Here is a 20,792-nt window from a genome sequence, read left to right on the forward strand (position 1 = left end):
GAACTGTTGAACGACACACCAAAGATGTACAACTAATATGGTATTTCAATTTGGGTTTGCAAAGTGTGAAAATTATTTTGGGATTCCTCCAATGAGCTGTTGAGCAACTTTTGTAAAACTACATAAAAGTCTGTCTTTGCACAGTGACCCTCCTCCCAGTTTGGCTGCAAAGTGAGCAGAGGTCAGCTGTCACAGAAAGGAAATAAAACTGAATTAATTTTTTTTAAATGCGCTAAAATTTGAATTAATTATATATATATGTGTATATATATATATATATATATATATATATATATATATATATATATATATATGTATATATATATATATATATTTTTTTTTTTTTATAGTTCAGGTAACTGAAAAATCAAGTGGTCATGTCAAGATCTTATCACTCCTATCTATAGATTATAGATTATCTATAGATATAGATACAGTTCAGAAATAGACTGCAAACAGTGTTAAATCAGGGGCCATTTTATTTGCATTTGTCCATGTGAAAGCATTTTACAAAACCTCCATGTCACGATAGGCCCCTCAATCACTCCAACTCACCGCAACAAAATCTCATCTGACACCAAACCAAAACCTTAAAGTCCTGCTGACACTTCAATGACTTTAACAACCCGGCCTGGAAGATAGACGCTTGTTTAGAAGGAAGTGATAGTTGCATCGAAGAGGAACAAAAAGTACTAAAATGTCAAAACGGTCAGTTTGTAGTTGTACATGGTAGAGAGACGGGGGAAGGCAGCTCAAAGTGAATGGGGTTGGGGCATATCACATACTCAAATGTGTCAGTGCAATTATTTATATTCCATCCCTCACACAAAATAATATTCTCCAAAACACACACACAGCCCAAAGCTTGTTATATTCACATCCCTCCAAAGTGTTGTATTTACATTTTTACCTATTCACAAATAATGTGGAAGATCTGCAGGATATGTACATCTGATGCTATAAACACAATCAACTAGAGTAACAAATAGACACATGCAATTAAAACTCTGTAATACACATGTGCTCTGTCTGATATTAGGAGATGTGACTGAAACAAGTTCATGGCTGTCTGAAGATCCCCTTTTCTCTGTGGTTGATAAAACATGATCCATCCATCCAATAATGTTTTACACTGCTTGGTGCGGGTAAGCTGGAACCCATCCATACCAGCTGACTCTGGACATGATACGGTGTTACACCCTGGACTGAGCGCCAGTCAATCACACATTATCCATTTTCATTTGAGGGAGCTACGACAACCCTGGCCATCCATATTTGATTACGACTCAAGCAATAAGCAGTCCTCATTGTTACTGGCAGGTAGCATGAGCTGTTGCTCATAGTATAGACTCTTGGCGTAGTTGATCTCTTGGGAGATTTTGAGAGCCAGAGTTTCACTCTTCACATGGACCTGTGGATTAAGTATACAGAGGATCAGAACACAAATAAGAATAGACAGCAGGAGTTGGACTGAGATTTGGTATCTGGAACTAGGGAATTGTACATCGCTAAATGAGGTGACCAAAATAGAATGAGTACCCAGAATGTTCCAGGTTCAGAAGCGCTCAATCGAAGCGCTCAACACAGTCTAATGAGAGGTCCAATATAAGAGCTGTGTGCAAAAATGTGCCAGTGTGACATGGTCAGAAAGGCACTCATTTGAATTTCAGTCATTGTGCTTGGAATTGTGCTGGTAGTTACAGCACGCGTGCTATGTTCAGTGGCAAAGAACTGCACTAATGCTCTGAGCCAGTGGTGTTACCAGGATGCCAGGTGTGGGTGGGCATTAGTCTTACCTAAGGGGGCAAAAAAGTGCTACAGTGGTGCTCAATAGGGGTGAAACGGTACGCTAAATCATGTTTCGGTTCGGTTCGTTTTTTTGGAAACTTCGGTTCGGTATATTTTCGGTACAAAAAAAAAACAGATTTAAAAAAAAATATATATGTTTGTTTTGAAAAGATGACAAGTAAACTGTACTTTTCTTCGAAAAAATAAATAAAAGCGAACCATTTGGGTGTTATTCTACGAAATTACAACAGAATAAAAAATACACTAACAATAACAATAAAGCTCTCTTAATTTTGTAAATTATTAAGATGCTGAAATCAAACACTCAGCAGCAACAGCCTATGACACATCTAAGTATTCAAGTTAAAGCCAAGTTGTCATTACAGTACATATATACACTTTTTGTGATGAAAAAAATACATACAAAAACAGTTACAATTATTGCTAACTATATATATGTTCCCAAGCAGGAGACTGCAGTGTACCTTCGAGCTCTGGCTCTTTTCTGACTCTCACTGTTGTGCCGCCACTCTCCTCTCCCGCATGCAACAGTCAATAGCGCCTGTGCGTAAGCTCACGCTAATAAGTGGACCGAACCGAACCGAACATGCCATACCGAAACGTTCTTATACACCCACGTGTACCATTACACCCCTAGTGCTCAACTAGGTCGAAATCCAGCGTAGGGCTACTGCACCTTAAAACGTGTTTTGTTTTCTCCTTCACTACAGAACTAAATCCATTTTTCTTTGGGTGGGCAGAGCGTGTCTGTGGGTGGGCGCTGACCACCCCTGCCCCCCCTGGTAACGCCCCTGCTCTGAGCTGTTCCTAATATTTCGACCATTGAGATGGATGAAGAAACCAACATTTTAGAAAAATGACAGTGGTACCTTGACTTATGACTTCCGCGACCCCTCCGTAACTCAATTTACTTTATTTATTAAAATAAATGTAAATGCCATTTATCCATTTCCATCCCCCCAAATCCCAATTTTTTCTTACACGTTTTAAAGAAATAAAATAGCATGTGCCATTAAAGGGGAAGTCAACCCTTTTTTCAAGAATATGTTCTATGCAAGGCCACTAGTCGAAACAAGGCATTCTGATATATATTGCGTTTGTGGAATAAGAGTTAATCCACTAGTTTTCAGCCATCTCAGGGGGCGGCCATTTTGTTACTTCTGTCGACTGAAAATTACATCACAATTGCTCAGGGCTCAGGTAACGACCAATCACGGCTGACCTGTTTTCTGAAACTGAGCCGTGATTTGTCATTACCTGAGCTCTGAGCGGTTGTGATGTCATTTTCAGTCGACAGAGGTGACAAAATGGTCGGCCCCTGAGATGGCTAAAAAGTGGTGGATTTTGCTGCTTAACTCATAGTCCACAAACGCATTATTAATCAGAATGCCGTGTTTCAACTAGTGGGCCTGCTGCGAACATATACTTGAAAAAAAAATTGTTTGGGTTGATTTCCACTTTAAGGGGCATGGCCTTGTGAATGACATCAGGAGCTGCAGTCAACTCAAGTTAGTCAGTGTGAGTCTCTGCTCCTTGCGAGTCATTTTGTGTTTGCATTTTGACTGTCCCCTTCAAAGAACATCTGAAAGTGCATTGGTGACTGGTATTCCATTTTTTTTCCCACTTGACTTGAGCAGCAGTCTATATGAATTTCACCACAAAGCAAAATACTGACCAATTGACAGTAACTAAAAAACAAAGTCAAAGCACCGCTGTAATTTAATTTTGAAGTGTCCTGTACCCTGTGGTGTCACAGTATTAAGTCTTACCATGGGCTTCTGGTGGGAGGGGCCAGGGATGGCCACGCCACTACTGGTGCTTTCAGCCTTTTTGGTGAGCTGCACATAGACTTTCCCATGATCCTTTGACACCAGACTGTGGTAGAGGTCGTCATACTTGATCTCCAGGAAAATAGCTTCGCGGTCCACGTGGTCTCCAGGCTTCAGGAAGTAGACCACTTTGGAGGAGATGAGCACGCTGTAGCTGTCGATGGGTTCTACTGCGATGAAGCTGTCGGCAGTTTGGATGCAAAAGTGTGTGAAGGGATGGAACGGTGTGTTAAAGCCACTGTGCACACAAGTCCAGTGAAGACTGAGTGACTTACAACTCAGACTGAATGTTGTCTGTAAGGTGGAAGAGCTGCTCCTGGCCATCAGCCTGCAAAGCTGAGTAGCGAGGCAGAAGACCCTGAGGACCTTTGCAGCAGCGGGGTTTCCTGACGCGCAACACACTTAGCCTGCACAAAATAGGAGGATGGGTGTGAAAGACGAGGACTGGAGCAATGTCATTTAAGTTATGTGCGAGGTTGATATCCCAGAAAGAGATCAAGATCATGTTATTAGAAAAATGACAACAAAACACACACGGTTCTCTCGTGCCCAAATAGTTGTGACCTCCGTCTCATTTCATAAGGAAGTTGTGGCACCATATAAATACAATGAATTGAAGTGAACTGAACATAAGGCAGGTAAGCGGTTCCACCCACCTGTGGTTACTGAGGCTTGCCATGTCCCGGACCGTCTGTGCCGTCTCTGAAGCAAAGTCCAGCGCTCCAGCCACTGGTTTGGTCACAGTGCCGACAAGACCTTTACCCAGGCCGGAGAAAAAGCCACTGACTCCACCCTCTGTCTTGACCCCCTCCACGGTTGAGGTTATGATACTTGTCATGCCACCTATGATACCTGAGAGATCAGAAGAAACCACTGAGGCACATTTCTTTCGCAGTACGTGCTTTGCTTTGTAAATTCTTCAGCAAAGTATCTCACGCCTGTCTTCTATTTGAGTGTAAATCTGAGCAAGCATCTCCAAATGCATTGTGTTTGACCTTACAGGCTCCACTGTAGTTTAAAGTCCAATTTTAAGGCAGGATGCATGCAAATTAAACACTCCCGAGATTCATACTGCTACTTTAAAATGACAGTGGAACCTCAAGTCACGAACTTAATTGGTTCTGTGAGCTCATTTGTAATTTGAAACATTCATAAATTGAGGAAATGTTTCCCATTGAAATGAATGGAAATTATTCCGTTGCAGCCCCAAAACTAACTTATACTTACCCTTTTTTTTAACCAGTGTGTGGTTCAAAATAAATGATGCAGTATAAGTGAAAACACATCATCAAGAAATAAAAGACTTAAAACATGATGACTATTATTGCTCATTAAATAAGGAGGGGAAAAAGGGGTGGAGGACTACAGTTTTGGCATGAATTCAGACGATGCCATGACTAATAAGTAACAGAGAGGCAGTACCATGAGCTAGGCCATGGATGCCTGCAACCAGGTGCTCGCCGCTGGTGGCTCCGTGGTATCTGATGTACTCTCGCTCCGTCTGGTGCCGGTTGTCCATGGTTTTCCCCAGCCCATCAGATAAAGTTCCTGCAAACTGATTGATGCAACGAGGCCTCTGTTACTAGTGCAATTTTATCCTGTTTTTAATTATGTATTTTAAGCTTGTTCATTGAGTAAAAGACAGCAATGTGATCAAAAGCTGTAAAAAAACAACAACAACAAAAAAAAACACAAAAAGTTGCCAAAACTGAACAGCTGAGTGAATATGTACCTTAGCAGCAGAGTTGGACACGCCGTGCGTCACATTTCGTATGAGGCCGCCCACGTTGCCATACTTGATGAGCTCTGATACGCCTTCAGAGACGTCATTGAGAAGTCCGATTGGATTCCCGAGGAAGTCCACAGAGCCCAGGATCTGAGCTGCCTGGCTGATCAGCTCCTTTAGATACAAATACACATTAAACTGTGTATCACATTGTATATGTACATCTAATACCATCTAATACTAGTGCTGCAACAAAAACGAAGCCTTTACACAGATACAATTCGGCATGGTGTTCATTATTGTGGTTGTAGTTTGCAGTCTGATCATTTGATTCCGTCATATAGTTCAATGCTAAAATAATTATTTGCAGTGTAGTTCTACACCACTGCGACATCGAACCATCTCCTACCTCTCTGAAATGCTTGAGAATATCATTGATGATGATCTCCTGGGTCTCATAGGGGTGCACTCGAGTGAATGGGTACATGTTAACAACAGCATCCTCAAAGCGAACCAGTGGAAATCCCAAGGTACCTTTCAAAGCCTGCCGCAAAAAAACAAAACAAAAATCAAATCATGACATTATAAGTATCTGTACAAACTACATCTATCCTACTCGTGTTCAATAGGCTCTGTGTGGAACCGACCCTAACTGTTTGCAAAAGTGAATGAGTGCAGAGTTACGATCTATAAACCTGTCCGCCATTGAATGTGGCTGCGATAAAAACAACCCTCAAGCCACATTTTGGCTTAAGCGATGGAGCCACCACCCAGTTAAACCAACCACACACAAAAACAATTTACTCTTGTTAAAGTGACATCATTAATCAAAGGTAGCAGCAGAGATTTTTAGAAGAGTTGAAAAAAACAGAAAATTACCTTCAGATCAGCAGGCAGCTTATGAGAGGTGAGGACACTGAGCTTGACCTGAGGCAGGCTGATCTTCAGGTTCTCAAAGTAGTAGCGTTTGGGAGGTCCTGCATCCTGATTGGGCTTCTCATGAAGGGTTTCATCCAGTTTCTCCAGTTCTACATCAATTATATGGATAACCTTACACGAGTTGATACACAATTCATTTAGCCTAGAGCCTGTTTTATACAAGATGGAACTATATGCACTACTGTTGTGTTTTGGTGGTCTGATTTAATAGTCCAGGCATGGAAAACCCTTAAAAAAAAAGTCACGTCAATGAGGAGCTTCATGTAGTGCTTTGCTATCTTGTGGCAAATTAGTGCCCAGGAACTATACTAAAGTGATGTCGTGCTTTACTGCATGAATAGGAAATTATAAACCTAGCGCTAGTGCCGCCCTAACTAAGCCTTGTTGCGTGACTGATGAAGCCTGTTCAGATGAGAGGGGAAACGTCTTCCAAGACAACCAGAAAAGTCCAGTTGTGACCTATTATAAGGGGCGGGGCTGTACAGCTCTGAGCTTGAGGGTCTTCTCATTGTCAATAGTGGATGCATCACCATCAATTTCTGAAAGAGACTCATGAGATTTCACAGTTCACCAACCTGCTTCTGTCTGCCCGTAACCAAAAAAGCTGAGCAGCTTGAGCAACAACTTCTCTTCAATGATGACTGTGAATCGCCCAGCTGTTACCATGAGGTGCTGCAGACACATTCAAGTTACATCATCAAAAGAGAAAGGCTACATTAACACTGCTTGTCAATTCAGATTTTTTTTTTCCCATATGTGAAATGTATCACTTTTTTTTTTCATGGAATGTAAACAGCCAGAGAGTCATGATAAAGTGTCTGATACTGACCTTGAAGATATCAGTGAGCATTAAACTGCTCGGAACTTTGACTGAGTTCACCTGCAAGGCTGGACCACTGTCGCTCACAGTGCCATTGGCGGAGCTAGGAGTCACACAGAGCATCACCTGCTGTGTGGTTCCTAGAAGCTGGTTGTCCACCTGATAACCAGAAGAATACTAAAGCTCAAACAATACCATCCATAGTAATATAACATACAGTCTAGTGAAAAAGTATTTTTTCCCCTTCCTGATTTTGCATACTGATCACATTTAAATGCTTCAGATCAGCAAACCAGTTTTAATATATACAATACCACAACAACTACAGAAGTAAATACAAAATGCAATTTCAGAATAATGATTTTATTCATTTCAAATCATATTCTGGAGTGGTCAAGTGTGGACTTAAATGCAATTAAGATACTCTGCTGTGGTATGACCTTGAATGGGCAGTTCATGCTATAAAACAAAACAAAACAAAAAAAAAACATTATGAGTGAGTTGAAACAATTCTGCGAAGAAGAGTGGGACAAAATTCTTCCACAGCACTACAAAACACGTATCACTAGCCATCACAAAGGCCAAGGGTGGCACAGCCATTTAGAAAATGCGGAGGCAACAGGATCTCTGGATCTCACCTGAATGTTGTGAACGCTCAATTCCAACACCTCATTGGCAGCGGTACGTGTGAAGTGGACATCTATCCCAGACAGTGTGGCAAATACAAGCTCTTCTGGAACCTTGTTGACCAGAGACATGCCAATACCCTCCTCCAAGTTCACTAACACCTAGTAAGAATGATGTCACAGGATGTCGGGTACAAATTAATATGAGTGAGACACGATAGTTTGTCATAGAGACAGTCCTTCAATTCAGATGAACAAGAAAAAATGAAGAATACTTTGTCTGAGTGACTAGAAATAGGGCGAACCAGAAATCTGAGGTGTTATGAAACCAGAGCAAGCACTTTTGAGAAGTTTGTTAGGGATGGATGTCTATCATTGCTTTTACCTCGAGCTCCTGTTCAGGCTCTTTCGACTTCAAATCCTCTTTGTTCTTGTCCGGCTCAGCACTTGGTGACTTGTGGATCGTCCTCCTCTGGTTGAAGTCACTGATCTGTTGTGAAAAAGAAAGTGAAACAACACTTTGTGAACAGAAATCTACAGTATATATATAATTATAGAAAACAAGCAGCTTCTGATAGTTTCCCTGGTTATCGGGGGTTATTAAGGTGCTCTAGTACTGTGATCAATCATGTTTTGTTGTTTGTAAACAGTTATGTGGGGTGTGGTTCTTACCTGCAGAACACGTGTGGGTCCGTCTGGCAACACTTGAACAGACAATACGCCAGAACCAGGCCTCATTTTCTGGTTGATAAACTGCTGTTCAGGACCAGGTTCCAGAAGTCCAGAATCAGGCCCCAACACCACCTCTGCTCCATCGTACAGGCCGTCAATACCACCCCTTACCTGAAAGTAAAAAATTCAAATCAATAAACTGTAAACTCTAAAGCAGGAAATGACTGTACAGTCAAATCCATGACACTATCTACAGCAAAACAATTAGTGAGTGTGTTGAACAGATGGAATTATTTTGATCAATTTCAGTCTGGTTGACTTCAATTACATGCCACAAAAAACAGCTCTTCTCTGATGGCTTATCAACCAAATACACCTTTTTCTCTGGTGTTGGCCCCATAAATACGTCCGTCCACTTTTCCTGCTGTGTTCCTCACGGGTCCGTCTTGAGTCCATAATTTTCACGCTCGACTCTTAGATGTCATCAGCAAATTTGAAGTCATCAGCAAATTTGAAGGAATCTCAAAGGACAGATGACCCTTCAGATTTAGCTCTTTTAACTATAATAGGGCTGATGACGTAAAAGCACGGCATGATAGCATGACTGCAACAAAGGGCTGGATGGCTCACAACTCGCTTTTGTTGAATGCAGCAAAAACTTACGTAATAACCGCCAAACAAATTATGCAAATGACTCGCTGTAGCAACCACTGATGGGACAAGCCAAAAGTTGAAACAACAGGAACAACTTCCTAACTGTGTTTTCCATGTGCACTTTTAAGGACTCATACACTCAAAAAAAAGGAAGTGAAGAGGCAGGAACTGAATAAACAAGGTTCAGGAGGGAGCTTGGGGGATTTGAGAACTTGTGAAATACTTATAGTATAATTTTGAGTAAGACAACTGTATGGAAATAATGTGTATAATTTTGAGTAAGACAACTGTATGGAAATAATGTATTAATGTGTAATCAAATTTGAACAAAATATATAAAGGCTTTCAATAAAGATGGAACTGGTATTTTGTTTAAAAAAAAAAAAAAAAAAAAGACAGAAAATAGGTTTATATCTCCACCTGCACTACTAGCCGAGGAAGGCCACAGGTCAGCATGCATGAGCTGAAATGCCATGTCTGGGTTGTGCTGCGACGAGGGTCTGGTCTTCTTAGCATCAATGGCTCAAAACTGTTTAAGACAGAAACATTTGAGAAAGACATCTCTTCCCACAGACCTCCACGTAAGACTGCCTTTTCATTTTTTTCATTGTCCATACAGTCCAAAACTGATTAGTAAATGTCTACCAAGTGAAAGGCAGGACAGATAACCTTCATTTACAAATACTACAAAAATACAGGTATGTACCATGCCATCAAAACTACTCTGGTGAAATTATCTATAATTTTCAAACATTTCTGGATTTTACATGTTCGTATGATAGTTGCAATATAAATACAATTCTGGGCAAAAGAAACAATTTAACTACGGGGCTGAATAAGTGGGCATCCAGCTATTACCAATATTTTGTTGAAAGACATTGATATTTGGCAATAATGCAGTAGCATGTAGTGCTAACCTGTTATCACTAACAGCTGCAAGTCCAGCAATGTCCAAAACCAAAGAGGAGTCCATCGGGCGTGGTTGGGCAGGCTTGCTCTGAGGTGGTGAGGAACCTTCATGACACAGCATACCAGTGCCTGTCATCCTCCACAACTGGGAGCGCTTCCCAGGCTCCTGCCAATCAAGATTTTATTGTCATTTGTAGCAAGAAATCCCGCTTTTAGTCAAGAGCAAATTGAAAAACGATCACTTTAGGAAGGATTGCTCTATTGCACACTATTAAATTTTGTATCCTGATCTGTGTCTTGCTATAATTCTATTAGTGCTTCGGGAAGTTCCTTCAAGTTCATAGCTTCTTTTTTTTTTTTTAATGTGCTTCATCAGGTGTGAAGTCAGGGGTGTTCCTTTCCAAATCATTTCAAATAAATTAAATTGAACACATCATTAGTCTAAAGTGGCAACATTCAAATGTCACGTCAGCAATAAGAGGATAAATATATTGAAATCGGATATGGTCAGGCTTCTAAAAAAAAAAAAAAAAAAAAAAAGTCAATAGCAGATATCTGCCAATGTGACTGTAGCAAAAAAAAGAGAGATCAGATAGACCCCTTCAAAATAATACCTTCTTTTTCAAGATGACCCTCTGTGTCTTTGTGTCCACATCAAGAACCAGTTCAGCACGGGTTACCAGATGCTTCTTGCCAACAGGCCTCCTGCCACCACTCCTTCTAAGGAAAATAAGTACTGCTTATGTCTTTATAAGTTTTAAAATAAAAAAGTGCTTCATGTAAGGGATCCGTACTGTGAGAAGGTGTGCGTGGCAGCGATGTAGATGAAATTCTCGTAGTAGAGTTTGTTGTATTCTCTGAAGAAGTTCATGTCAGCTGTGACCTCTGATGAGCCGGCTCCCTTCACTGTCAGCGTCAGGTATGGTGGCAGTGTTTGCTCATCACAGGCGTAGTCCAGTTCGGAGTCTGCCTTCACCTCAGTGTGCAGCTTGATGTCAACCACCCCATGCTGCCAGAATTGGATAGGAACCTGTAGAGAGTCGAAGAAGCTTAATTTTGTATTTTGTCTTCGAGCTGGACCAGAGCACAGCATTCAAGAGTGTTAAGATCCATTATTAGTAAATACAGTTAAAGCATATTTGAAAATGTAATTTGGTAAATGTATACACCAACATCTTATTGACAATGATCAACACTTTAATTGAAGTCGGTCATAGGTAAATAAAATATGTGTCCTCCTGCAGTTACTTTTATGTGATGGGACTCTTAATAGCTCACCTCTACAGTGCTTGCTCATACATGTTAAATCAAGAAAAAAGCCACACAACAATGCAGGAGCTTACTTCAGAGATGTTGTGGATACGGAAAGGTGGGGGCAGCTGATCACTGTCAGTAAAGGAGATCTGGTAGGTGGCTCCCTTGATGGTGATCTCTGTCCGCAGGAAGAAGCAATTCCCCATGGTGTCCCTTTAAAAAACAAGATTTAATTCAACCACTTTAAATACACATGGACACATTTGTTATGCTTCAGATTTTCCAAATTTAAATAGGTTGTACAATATTTTACTCACAAAAAGTTGGGGATATTGGGCTTTCAGGGGATATTTCCGGATGAACCCCAAAATGCACTATAACTTTTACAGGTGAGCTTAATTTGACCTTCTCTAAACCTTTGAATTTTGAATACAACTGTAACTGTAGCAGGACATATGCATTCAAATGTTTAGAGAAGGTCAAATTCAGATCACCAATAAAGGTTATAGTGCATTTTATTTCATCTTACAGTTTCACACATTTTTTGTGAGTCGTGTTAACAGATTTAATTAGAAAACGTCAAGGATAAGAGCCCAAAATATTTCTCACCTCATGTTGACGTGGAAGGACTTTGGTTTGTTGACCTCAAAGCCTCCTGACCAGGTGCATGTCGGGCTGTCCATTAGGCGCACGCACAACAGTTGGTCATAGTCATTTCGGGGCCAATGGAAGACAACGCTGGAGCCCGGCAGAGTGGAGATGTAACCCTCTGGGTTGGCTGTGCCCTGGGAATAAGTACACGGTACAATGTATCTATTTATAATACATTAGTCCCTTGACTTACAAGTTTAATTCCTACTGTGACCAAGCTCACAACTTAATTCACTCGTATACTATATCAAATAAATTTTCCCCACTGAAACAAATTGAAATGCCATTAATCTGTTCCAAATTTTCACTTGCAACACAAAGCAAAAAAATAAAAGATTCAACCAAGCAACAGCCCTTACCTTGGAAAAACTTCCAGGGTGCATAAGTTAAAGTACCGCTGTATGTATATATTTTAGTCTCTAAGTGCTTCAAATATTTAAATTCAACCAAGGACCGGAGATGTCTGTTTTAAGTAGCAAAAACAGATAAACAAAAACATCAAAAACACTGCAAGAGCAGGAAATACTTCACCTTTCCTCGAGCAAACTCTCTCTGGGCGAAGGCAAGTTTGTGTGAGGAGCTATTATCCAGCAAGTAGCGGGGTGCAAAAGTCACAATGTGAGTGTCTCTGTAGCGTCCTTTTCCATTGCGCACACTGATACCTACATTGGGAAGACAGACAATAAACGATCAATCAAATCACTGGTATTGACATGCTTCAAGCCACAATCGTGTTTTTTCAGTGTTTGCCACAAAGCCAAGTGTTTCCTCGGGACATCAGATTCAAAATGAGTGAGGTTCTTGCCCTAACTGCGCATTATACATTTGCAATGCTGGCGACTTTTTTGTATTGATCAGTGGTAAACCTGAGTATTACACTGGTGATACAGGTGTATTTACTATTACATTCAATTATATTGAAGTTAGCGTTTTTAACTGATACAAAATGGGAATACAACAACTTGCCAATGTTGTAGATGAGTCCAGGTCTGTTACCCTGTTGAATAACCTTCACTGCCCTAACGCCACTCCCTCCATCCAGGGAGAAACCCTGGCACCAGCCTGGAACTCCGTCTGGATGGATCCCCTTTCCAACCCGCATAGTACACCTGGGTTTGACAAGGATAGGGAAAATTTAATGTAAAAAAAAAAAAAAAAAATTATAATAATAAATAAAAATCAATGTGGATAAGCATTGTAGTATGAATTATTTTGGCTATTATGTGGAATCAATTGTTGATTAAGTGTCACACAATTCATGCTTTCAAAGTATTTCTGATAAAATGAATGTTGTTTTTTTTTTTTTTTTTTAAATAACAATTAATTGATTAATTAAAAAATAATCAAATGACCGTTCCTAGTGTTTAGGGTTTACATACTCAAACTGCATCTGCGTTCTAAAAGGTTACAAAGGTACATAAGCTGATATTCTGATACAAACTTACATGGCAGGCTGTTCTTTGTCAGTGTAGCAGAACAGTAAGGGACTGAGGCTTCGTGCCAATTCATGCTCATCAAATTGGCCTGCTGCATCCACTTTGCCATTGTCTTGTCTGAAAATTAATGGCAAGCCTGAAAAAGCAAAATAACTTTAGGAATGGAGCAAGTCTGTTCAGGACAATGACTTTTATGAATTCATCAAAGGCTTTAACCTGTCTTGTTGATGAGCCAGTAGGGGGCAGAAATCATGATTTTCAGTGCCCCGTGCGCCCGGAGGATGATTCGGATGGTGAGACAAAGAAGACGCTTGTTTGTGTCATATAGCCTCATCCTTACAACATAATTCTGAGTTCCAGGAGGAATGAGCAGCTCTTTGCACACAGGGAAATTCTCCAATAGGATACCTGCAATACAAACAGCACAAGCATGAAAGAGAGAAAATGTATAGCAAACAAATGCTAGTATAAATGTTTTTTTTCCTCCTCCCTGACCTAGCTCCATGTTCTGAGAGGTGTCCACAGCATGAAGCACAGCTTCTTTTCCTGGTTTCAGGGAGCCTTTGATGATTGTCCCCTTCACGTAATAGTTGAGGTCACAGGGTAGCAGGTTGGCCAGCACCATGGTGGGCAACAGATAGATGGTGTGACCTGGCTGTCGATAGATCTGATTTGTACTAGAGACCCGTTTGGCAGGTCGCTGGTCTGGGTAGTTTTCCTTTTTTATGACCACACAAAACCTGAAAAGCAGAGAAATCAGATGACACAAATGGGAACCAAGAACAAACCAGAGCAGAAGGTGCGAGTCAATCAATCTACCTGAAGTTACGTTTCAGAGTGTCATCAAAGTCTGCAGACTGGCAATCCCTCTTGCTGCTGCTGATCTCTCCGGGTCGCTCCACACTGGTCCAGTGGATTGGAACTTTACAGAAAAATAAACCCAAGCCTTTGGGCCGCGCCTGGAGCCGCCATGACGTCAGGTGGAGTGGAACTGCCAAGGCTTGACCAGGCAAAATTGGTGGCAATACCACTGGTTCTGTAGAGACAGGCATACAATTGGTAAGGGAATGAAGGACAATAAACACAATGCTTTAGAATATGGAACGGCGGAGTCCGGAAGTGATAGGATGAGAAAGACGCGTGTGTGTGTGTGGCGTACAGCAGACGGTTGCGTAATCAGTTCGGTTCTTTGTTGTTTTGGCAAAGTTATGGCTGAAAGTGACCCACCCTTTTGTGCATAAAGAAACATTAACAGACTTTTATTATTTCAAAATCTGGTCAGGCGCTACAATATATAAGACATTGTGGTTGCGTATGGTGAATTTAGCTGTGAAAAAATGTGCAATTAAATGTTAATCAACAGCTTCACTACAAAATCGTTTGGTTTGGCGGAATCCTACTGTTTGTGCCATGCGATGAAATATACTTTTTAATCTATGTTTGTTGTATAGTGTTTATACATTGACAGTGCAGTTGTAGTAGTCTGCATCCAGACGACTGTTGAGGTGCCTTACAACTCAGAGGCGCATCATTATTTGCGTGCATCAATCCCTGCTTCTGTGTGGTGTGCAACAAACGTATACAGCAGGGTGTACACTGAAAATGAGTACAGTAAATCATGAAAAATGGAGCAGCAATAGCGTACTGTCAGGAGCAGAGGGGCTGTCAAGTCTGATCTCCATGGGAACGTCGAGACGATTCTTCAAAATGAGGGCTGAGCGCACAGTTATAACCTTCCTGGCACTGCCCTCCATTGTGATGGAGAAGACCACTCTGACAGGGGGCAGCGCTGAGAACTGAGGGAAAGTAGAGATTATGGCACACATGGTCAGGTGTGGCCGTAAAGTTTTAACAAAAAAGTATATAGATGACGACCACTCGTCACAACAATGTACAGTAGAAGTAACGTCAATCACAAACAATCACTAAAGCAGCAGTCAGTTTGTGATACACAAAGTTGAGTTACCGATACTTGTAAACATTTGGGACCTTTAGTATTACCTTCAATATTACGATAAAGACCCTTTGGAATATCATTTACATATATTCTTGTAGTTCCTCTGAACATCACAGTAAACACAGCACGCTCACATATTAGTGGCACAAGGATGCAGCTGGGGTAGTTAGGTGCCTAGCTGAGAGCATATTAAAATTGATTTTTCACGGGAGGGATCAGACCGGTTGCTCAATGCCAGGTGCAAAGTTCTATTCATGCAATTATTCAGCTTGGCAGGTGTAGTCATGATTGGGATTAGCATTACAATGAGACAGTGTGATGACCTGTATGTTGTAATTTTCTCAGTGACTGAACATTGGACTTACATAGACATGTGGATGAATTATGTTCGTCCTGCTGATAGGACTGCCAACCTGTAGAAGTGCAGGAGGATGGGGGCGGGGGAAACAGAATTACCAATTAAAAGATGTTCCAGCTAGACTTGATTTTGAGGCCATTATGTTTGCTCACAATGTTGGATGCGTTGTTCCTGTCCGGAGCTGCATACCGGAAGAAAATTCCCACTTTGTCCACAGACACAGGCTTTACTTGCTCCCATCCACACACTCGGACAAGCAGCTGGTGCAGCTTCAGCTCATGAGTGTGCCTGCAAAAGGACATAATGACAACTTGTAAGTGAATATTTGAAAATGAAATTTTATAAAACGGGCACAGGCTAACTACTGTAGCCAAAGGTTTTCAGTAAGATTAATTTGTACATTAGTAACTACTATATGTCAATCCAACACAAATATCAATGTTCATCAGTTTTGTAGACACATATATGTCGAGCTTTGTTGACAGACATCACTGATATTTGTGAAACTGTGACTGACACATTTTGCTTCGAGTTTTATGATAATTTATTGCTAGAAACATCTCAAATATTATGCTAAATTTATCAGTAATAAGTATAGCAGAAAACAGAAAGTTCCGATTTTTCCCAGAAACGTACCTATGGCGAAGTTTCTCTCGTGCTTCAAACTCAAACGGAATCTCCTCCCCGGGAAAGACCTCTCGCCACTGACTGACATTGTGGCTATCGTCATTGCCTGAACCATGGATGTCTCCGATAGAATCTGCGCTACTGCTGTGAGAAAGTGCCACTCTGAAAGAAACATTTCAAGAATTTCAGCTGGTGATGGGTGGTTAGTGAAAAGGTTTTCTGTCCGTGGCAGTCCTGGGATATACTGGAGCTCAAACTACAGCCTCCAAACATGAAAAGGGTAGTGTTTCATTGTCATTATTTCAACCCCTTTCCTTAAATGGGAAGTCAACCCAAACAGGTTTTTTTCAAGAATATGTTCTATGCAAGCCCACTAGTTGAAACAAGGCATTCTGATAAAGATTGCGTTTGTGGAGTAAAAGTGAATCCACCCGTTTTTAGCCATCTCTGGGGTCGGCCATTTTGCCACTTCTGTCTACAGAAAATGACATCACAACTACTCAGGGCTCGGGTAACGATCAATCACAGCTGACCTATTTTCTGAAGCTGAGCCGTGATTGGTCATTACCTGAGCTCTGAGCACTTGTGATGTCATTTTCTGTCGACAGAAGTGACAAAATGGACGCCCCCTGAGATGGCTAAAAAGGGCTGGATTTTGCTGCTTAACTCATATTCCACAAATGCAATATTAATCAGAATGCCGTGTTTCAACTAGTGGGCCTGCTGGGAACATATTCTTGAAAAAAAATAAGTTTGGGTTGATTTCCACTTTAAAGTAATCAATAGTAATTTGTGCAAGTTAAATTACACTATAACAACCTACTGTATATCATAAATGGAAATAGTTCCACCAACCGTGTAGGGGTTGTAGTCAGAGTGGCAAACAACATTGTGCATCCTGTATGGTTGCGCAGAGCATATGGCACAAATGGCTGCCTCTTCTTGGAAAGTTTTACACCTGGTGTAAACAGAAACGGAAAAAATAAAAAATAAAATAATAATATGTTCAATGATAAACTAAAATTCTGTTACAATCACTTATTTTAATAGCTACACAGTAACAGCAGAGAAAATACAGCGGAGGGAAAATACACTGTTTTATATGAATAACAATTACACAGACATTTCACACTTAATTTCATTTCACATTTCACTTATGGTTTGTACATGTACAATAAAGTATTGCCTTGCAGTACAATAAAGTGCCCTTGGTGAATAAAACAGAATAACGTGGAACTGAGTGTGTTGCTACACTGAACTCTGAAGTGTACCTTTGGAGTCAGTTTGCTGATCAAAACTGGTCAAGCTGGCTGTACTCCGAGTTCTAAGGTGGGAGAGGGGAGCACCTGAGAAAAGACAGACAGGTAAAAAAGATCAAAAGAAAGACATATAGATATGCATCCATCCATTATTGTTATCGCTTATCTTCATTAGGGTTGCAAGTGAGCGGGATCCTATCACAGCTGACTTTGGAGAGAGGAGGGGTACAGCCTGGACTGACTGCCACTCAGTCATAGCACACATATAGATAAGCATTCACACTGACATTCAAATCTATGGACCATTTGGAGCATTCAGGGAACCTAAGAAGCATTTTTGGTGGGAATGTGGGAGGAAGTACACAGAGAAAACCTACACAAGCACATGGGTATTTAAAATGGAAACTCCCACACAGGAAGGCTGCAGGCTACATTTAAACTCATAATCTCAAAACTGTGAGCCAGACGTGCTAAACAACATTTTTTTTAATCTAATCCACCTAATTAGTTCCGTTGTAACTCACTCTGTCCAAAACTAGGCGGGTCAACCGAGGAGCCGATCCAGGACAAGGTGGGTGAAGACTGACGACTTTGTTCATCCTTGTTACAGTAGTCTGCGATCCAGGAGGTCTTGGTTGTGTTGTACTGTTCTGTATCATCCAAATAATTGTTAAAACAAACAAACAAACAAACAAACAAACAAACAAACAAAAACAATTACAACACGGTTCTGGAACTCAAACAGACTGTTTTAACAGTCAGTAGGGTATTACTTTGACTCACCTAATAGTACAGAAGTGATGTTGACATCAAGTCGCTGCTTGGCTCTAACACTCATCTTCAGACGGGGAGGATGTAATCGGCTTGCTTCTTGCTTCTGCCAGGACAGGAAGCAGGGCCAGGGCTCGATAAATGGCTCCCAGCCTGTCACACACAAACACATCAGCCATTCAAATTTAGCATGCTCGTAATATATAAACAGTCCATACAAAATGACATTTTTTGATATTGCATCAAGATGCGTCAGAATGCTGTTAAAAGATTTGTTCTAATATATACTTCATCTGAAATGCCTTTTAAAAAAATCAGACAGTTAAAAATGTGTTTAATGACAAAAGAGCCAATGTAATTACCTGACAGTTCTCTGTTGTAGTAGTCTCCTGAAAGACTAAAGCTGGCATTGCCTTCCTGGGTGGAACCAATACGCTGCAAAACGTTAAGCCCTATAATAACAAACAGTGTGTAGGTGACACATTGGACTTGAATCCTTAAGGTCCTAGATATTGCATCATTCCTTTGCTTTTCAAACTTCTTTTCACATTAATTGTGTATTGTGAGTGTGTAATGTGCAACACACTCTTCACCATGTTTTAGATATCCCAAAACATGCATCTGTCTATTTTATGGAACAAAACTCCTTAATAGGGTCGAAAGGGAGCTGGAGCAGATCCCATCTGACATTGGACAAGAGGCAGTTGCACAGTCAATCATAGGGCACATACAGATAACAATAATGATCAATAATTCATACTGAACAATAATTCACACCTATGGACGACTTCGAGTCTAAAAGTAACATAAACAATAAAAGTAACATGCATGTTTTTGGAATGGAAAATTAAGTACCTGAAGAAAAACAATGGAATCACAAGGAAAACATGAAAAATGATTGCAAGACAGGCGTGCTAATTACTACTCGACAATCTTGTATCTTAGTAAATAAGACTTACTGGAGAAGGTGAGCTCAGCAAGTGGTATGTCACAGTCCAAACAATCATCTATGAAACAAATACAGATGCTCTCTGCCTTTACTTCTATACCAGACAGAGCAGCAGCCTGGCTGGAGGATTCAGAGTCAGTTCTGGAACGTTCTTTGGACCGGCCTGCAATGTTCTCAGCATTCTCCAGCAGCCAAGTTGCAGCCAGATCCAGGTGACCTTGGAGACACAAAATGGGTTTAATGCAAACGACAATGGAGCCAGGGTAGTGAATGTGTCAGAGGTCAGATTCACCTTTACAAAGCATAAGGGCCTTTTTACAGTCCTCTTTCCTGAACCCAAGATCTTGTAAATGAATCAGCTGCCCTTCTGTGGAAACAAAATACCAGAGCTGGGCATTCCGTCTATGTGGCGGACCGGTCTGTCTATCCGACACTGACGGCCGCCCGTTTTGCTGACGGTTGATGAATGACGGGAAAAAAATTAAAATAAGACGGATTAAGCATAGACGGAAACCCCTTTATTTAGTCCGCCTGTGTTCAATTTAAACATTCAACCAATGGATTCATTACAAATTGAGCGAAACCACCAATAGTTATAGTTGAGAAATATTATTGAGCAGTTCAAACAATGTGGACTGAAACACTACAGATACTGGCCGTTGCATACCGATATGGGCAAGATTTTTCTTCTTATGAGAGTCTTTGGATGTATCGACAGGAACAGTGTCACAGGCCGGTGGAGGATTCACAGTAGGGATGGATTTGGCAATGGCCAAGAAGAGCTGAATATCATTGTAAGATAGTCGGATGTCCAGAACAGGAAATTGGATCTGCAAGATCACAGTCCAATTGTTATGTCAATAGACAGGCAATAGAACCAAGTCACTATATTTTGTGAAAACACTTTCGTAAAATAAATCATACTGAAAATACAGCAGTTCATCAGTTCATCCCAAAAAATGTTTTAGAGTAAAAATAGAGGAACGGTAAGTATATCGTTTAAACACAGAAAATAATGTTTGCCACTGAACAACTTACACTTGTTTATGATGTACAGCTTTTATTACAAAAAATGGAAAGTTGAAACTTAATTACTGACCTCCAGCAACGGCGGGATGTCCTCCACGCTGAAGGCATCGAGTAGACCAGAGCTACTTTGGTAAGTGGGGCTGCCACACAGCTCCACCTGAACGTTGACAGGATCAACAATGGACAGTGCCGTCTCCTGTTCACTGCCAAGACGACACGAGAACACCTGAAGGTGGAAGAATGGCTCACAATTAAGACTAATCAGCAAAGAATGATCTTTGAATATGGATACAAATTTGCAAGCTTGGAATCTGTGTGCTTTCGGTATTATGTCCATTTGAGCTTTGCAAGTGTACAATTTTGGAAGTCAAGAGAGTTACAACTCACATGCTGAATAGCAGGCTCTCGTGCACGACGTTTTGTTTAACCAGAAAATGGGTGGATAATACAGAATATATATACTGTCTATATAACAATATTTGCAAATTTAGTACTATAAAATTATATGTAGCAAAAC

General features: G+C 40.8%; 1 protein-coding gene across 3 annotated transcripts in view; it reads right to left on the reverse strand.

The window, feature by feature from the left end:
- Window positions 1-456: 456 nt before the first annotated feature.
- The window catches only part of vps13d (vacuolar protein sorting 13 homolog D), a 41,992-nt gene continuing 21,656 nt past the window's right edge, over window positions 457-20,792 (reverse strand). For 2 of the 3 annotated variants that reach the window (XM_086024987.1, XM_086024971.1), the window contains exons 34-71: window positions 20,346-20,501; window positions 19,914-20,076; window positions 19,539-19,613; window positions 19,257-19,463; window positions 18,660-18,749; window positions 18,310-18,450; window positions 18,051-18,176; window positions 17,539-17,613; window positions 17,123-17,225; window positions 16,277-16,429; window positions 15,793-15,928; window positions 15,648-15,695; window positions 14,971-15,121; window positions 14,145-14,361; window positions 13,821-14,065; window positions 13,542-13,733; window positions 13,335-13,461; window positions 12,856-12,998; window positions 12,421-12,551; window positions 11,848-12,023; window positions 11,328-11,451; window positions 10,779-11,014; window positions 10,599-10,704; window positions 9,993-10,150; window positions 9,496-9,604; window positions 8,422-8,592; window positions 8,135-8,239; window positions 7,762-7,911; window positions 7,133-7,282; window positions 6,879-6,975; window positions 6,244-6,392; window positions 5,774-5,908; window positions 5,371-5,538; window positions 5,061-5,193; window positions 4,295-4,490; window positions 3,914-4,045; window positions 3,579-3,819; window positions 457-1,411 (exon numbers count right to left, since the gene is read on the reverse strand). In XM_086024987.1, the coding sequence (XP_085881113.1) occupies window positions 1,280-1,411; window positions 3,579-3,819; window positions 3,914-4,045; window positions 4,295-4,490; window positions 5,061-5,193; window positions 5,371-5,538; window positions 5,774-5,908; window positions 6,244-6,392; window positions 6,879-6,975; window positions 7,133-7,282; window positions 7,762-7,911; window positions 8,135-8,239; window positions 8,422-8,592; window positions 9,496-9,604; window positions 9,993-10,150; window positions 10,599-10,704; window positions 10,779-11,014; window positions 11,328-11,451; window positions 11,848-12,023; window positions 12,421-12,551; window positions 12,856-12,998; window positions 13,335-13,461; window positions 13,542-13,733; window positions 13,821-14,065; window positions 14,145-14,361; window positions 14,971-15,121; window positions 15,648-15,695; window positions 15,793-15,928; window positions 16,277-16,429; window positions 17,123-17,225; window positions 17,539-17,613; window positions 18,051-18,176; window positions 18,310-18,450; window positions 18,660-18,749; window positions 19,257-19,463; window positions 19,539-19,613; window positions 19,914-20,076; window positions 20,346-20,501 (5,547 nt within the window). In that variant the 3' untranslated portion in view covers window positions 457-1,279. The remainder of the gene's footprint in view (window positions 1,412-3,578; window positions 3,820-3,913; window positions 4,046-4,294; window positions 4,491-5,060; window positions 5,194-5,370; window positions 5,539-5,773; window positions 5,909-6,243; window positions 6,393-6,878; window positions 6,976-7,132; window positions 7,283-7,761; window positions 7,912-8,134; window positions 8,240-8,421; window positions 8,593-9,495; window positions 9,605-9,992; window positions 10,151-10,598; window positions 10,705-10,778; window positions 11,015-11,327; window positions 11,452-11,847; window positions 12,024-12,420; window positions 12,552-12,855; window positions 12,999-13,334; window positions 13,462-13,541; window positions 13,734-13,820; window positions 14,066-14,144; window positions 14,362-14,970; window positions 15,122-15,647; window positions 15,696-15,792; window positions 15,929-16,276; window positions 16,430-17,122; window positions 17,226-17,538; window positions 17,614-18,050; window positions 18,177-18,309; window positions 18,451-18,659; window positions 18,750-19,256; window positions 19,464-19,538; window positions 19,614-19,913; window positions 20,077-20,345; window positions 20,502-20,792) is intronic. The other variant, XM_086024980.1, reaches the window with a different exon arrangement.

Source organism: Filicampus tigris, chromosome 1 (genome assembly GCF_054856515.1).
Source record: "Filicampus tigris isolate MCC_2025a chromosome 1, RoL_Ftig_1.0, whole genome shotgun sequence".
NCBI lineage: Eukaryota > Metazoa > Chordata > Actinopteri > Syngnathiformes > Syngnathidae > Filicampus > Filicampus tigris.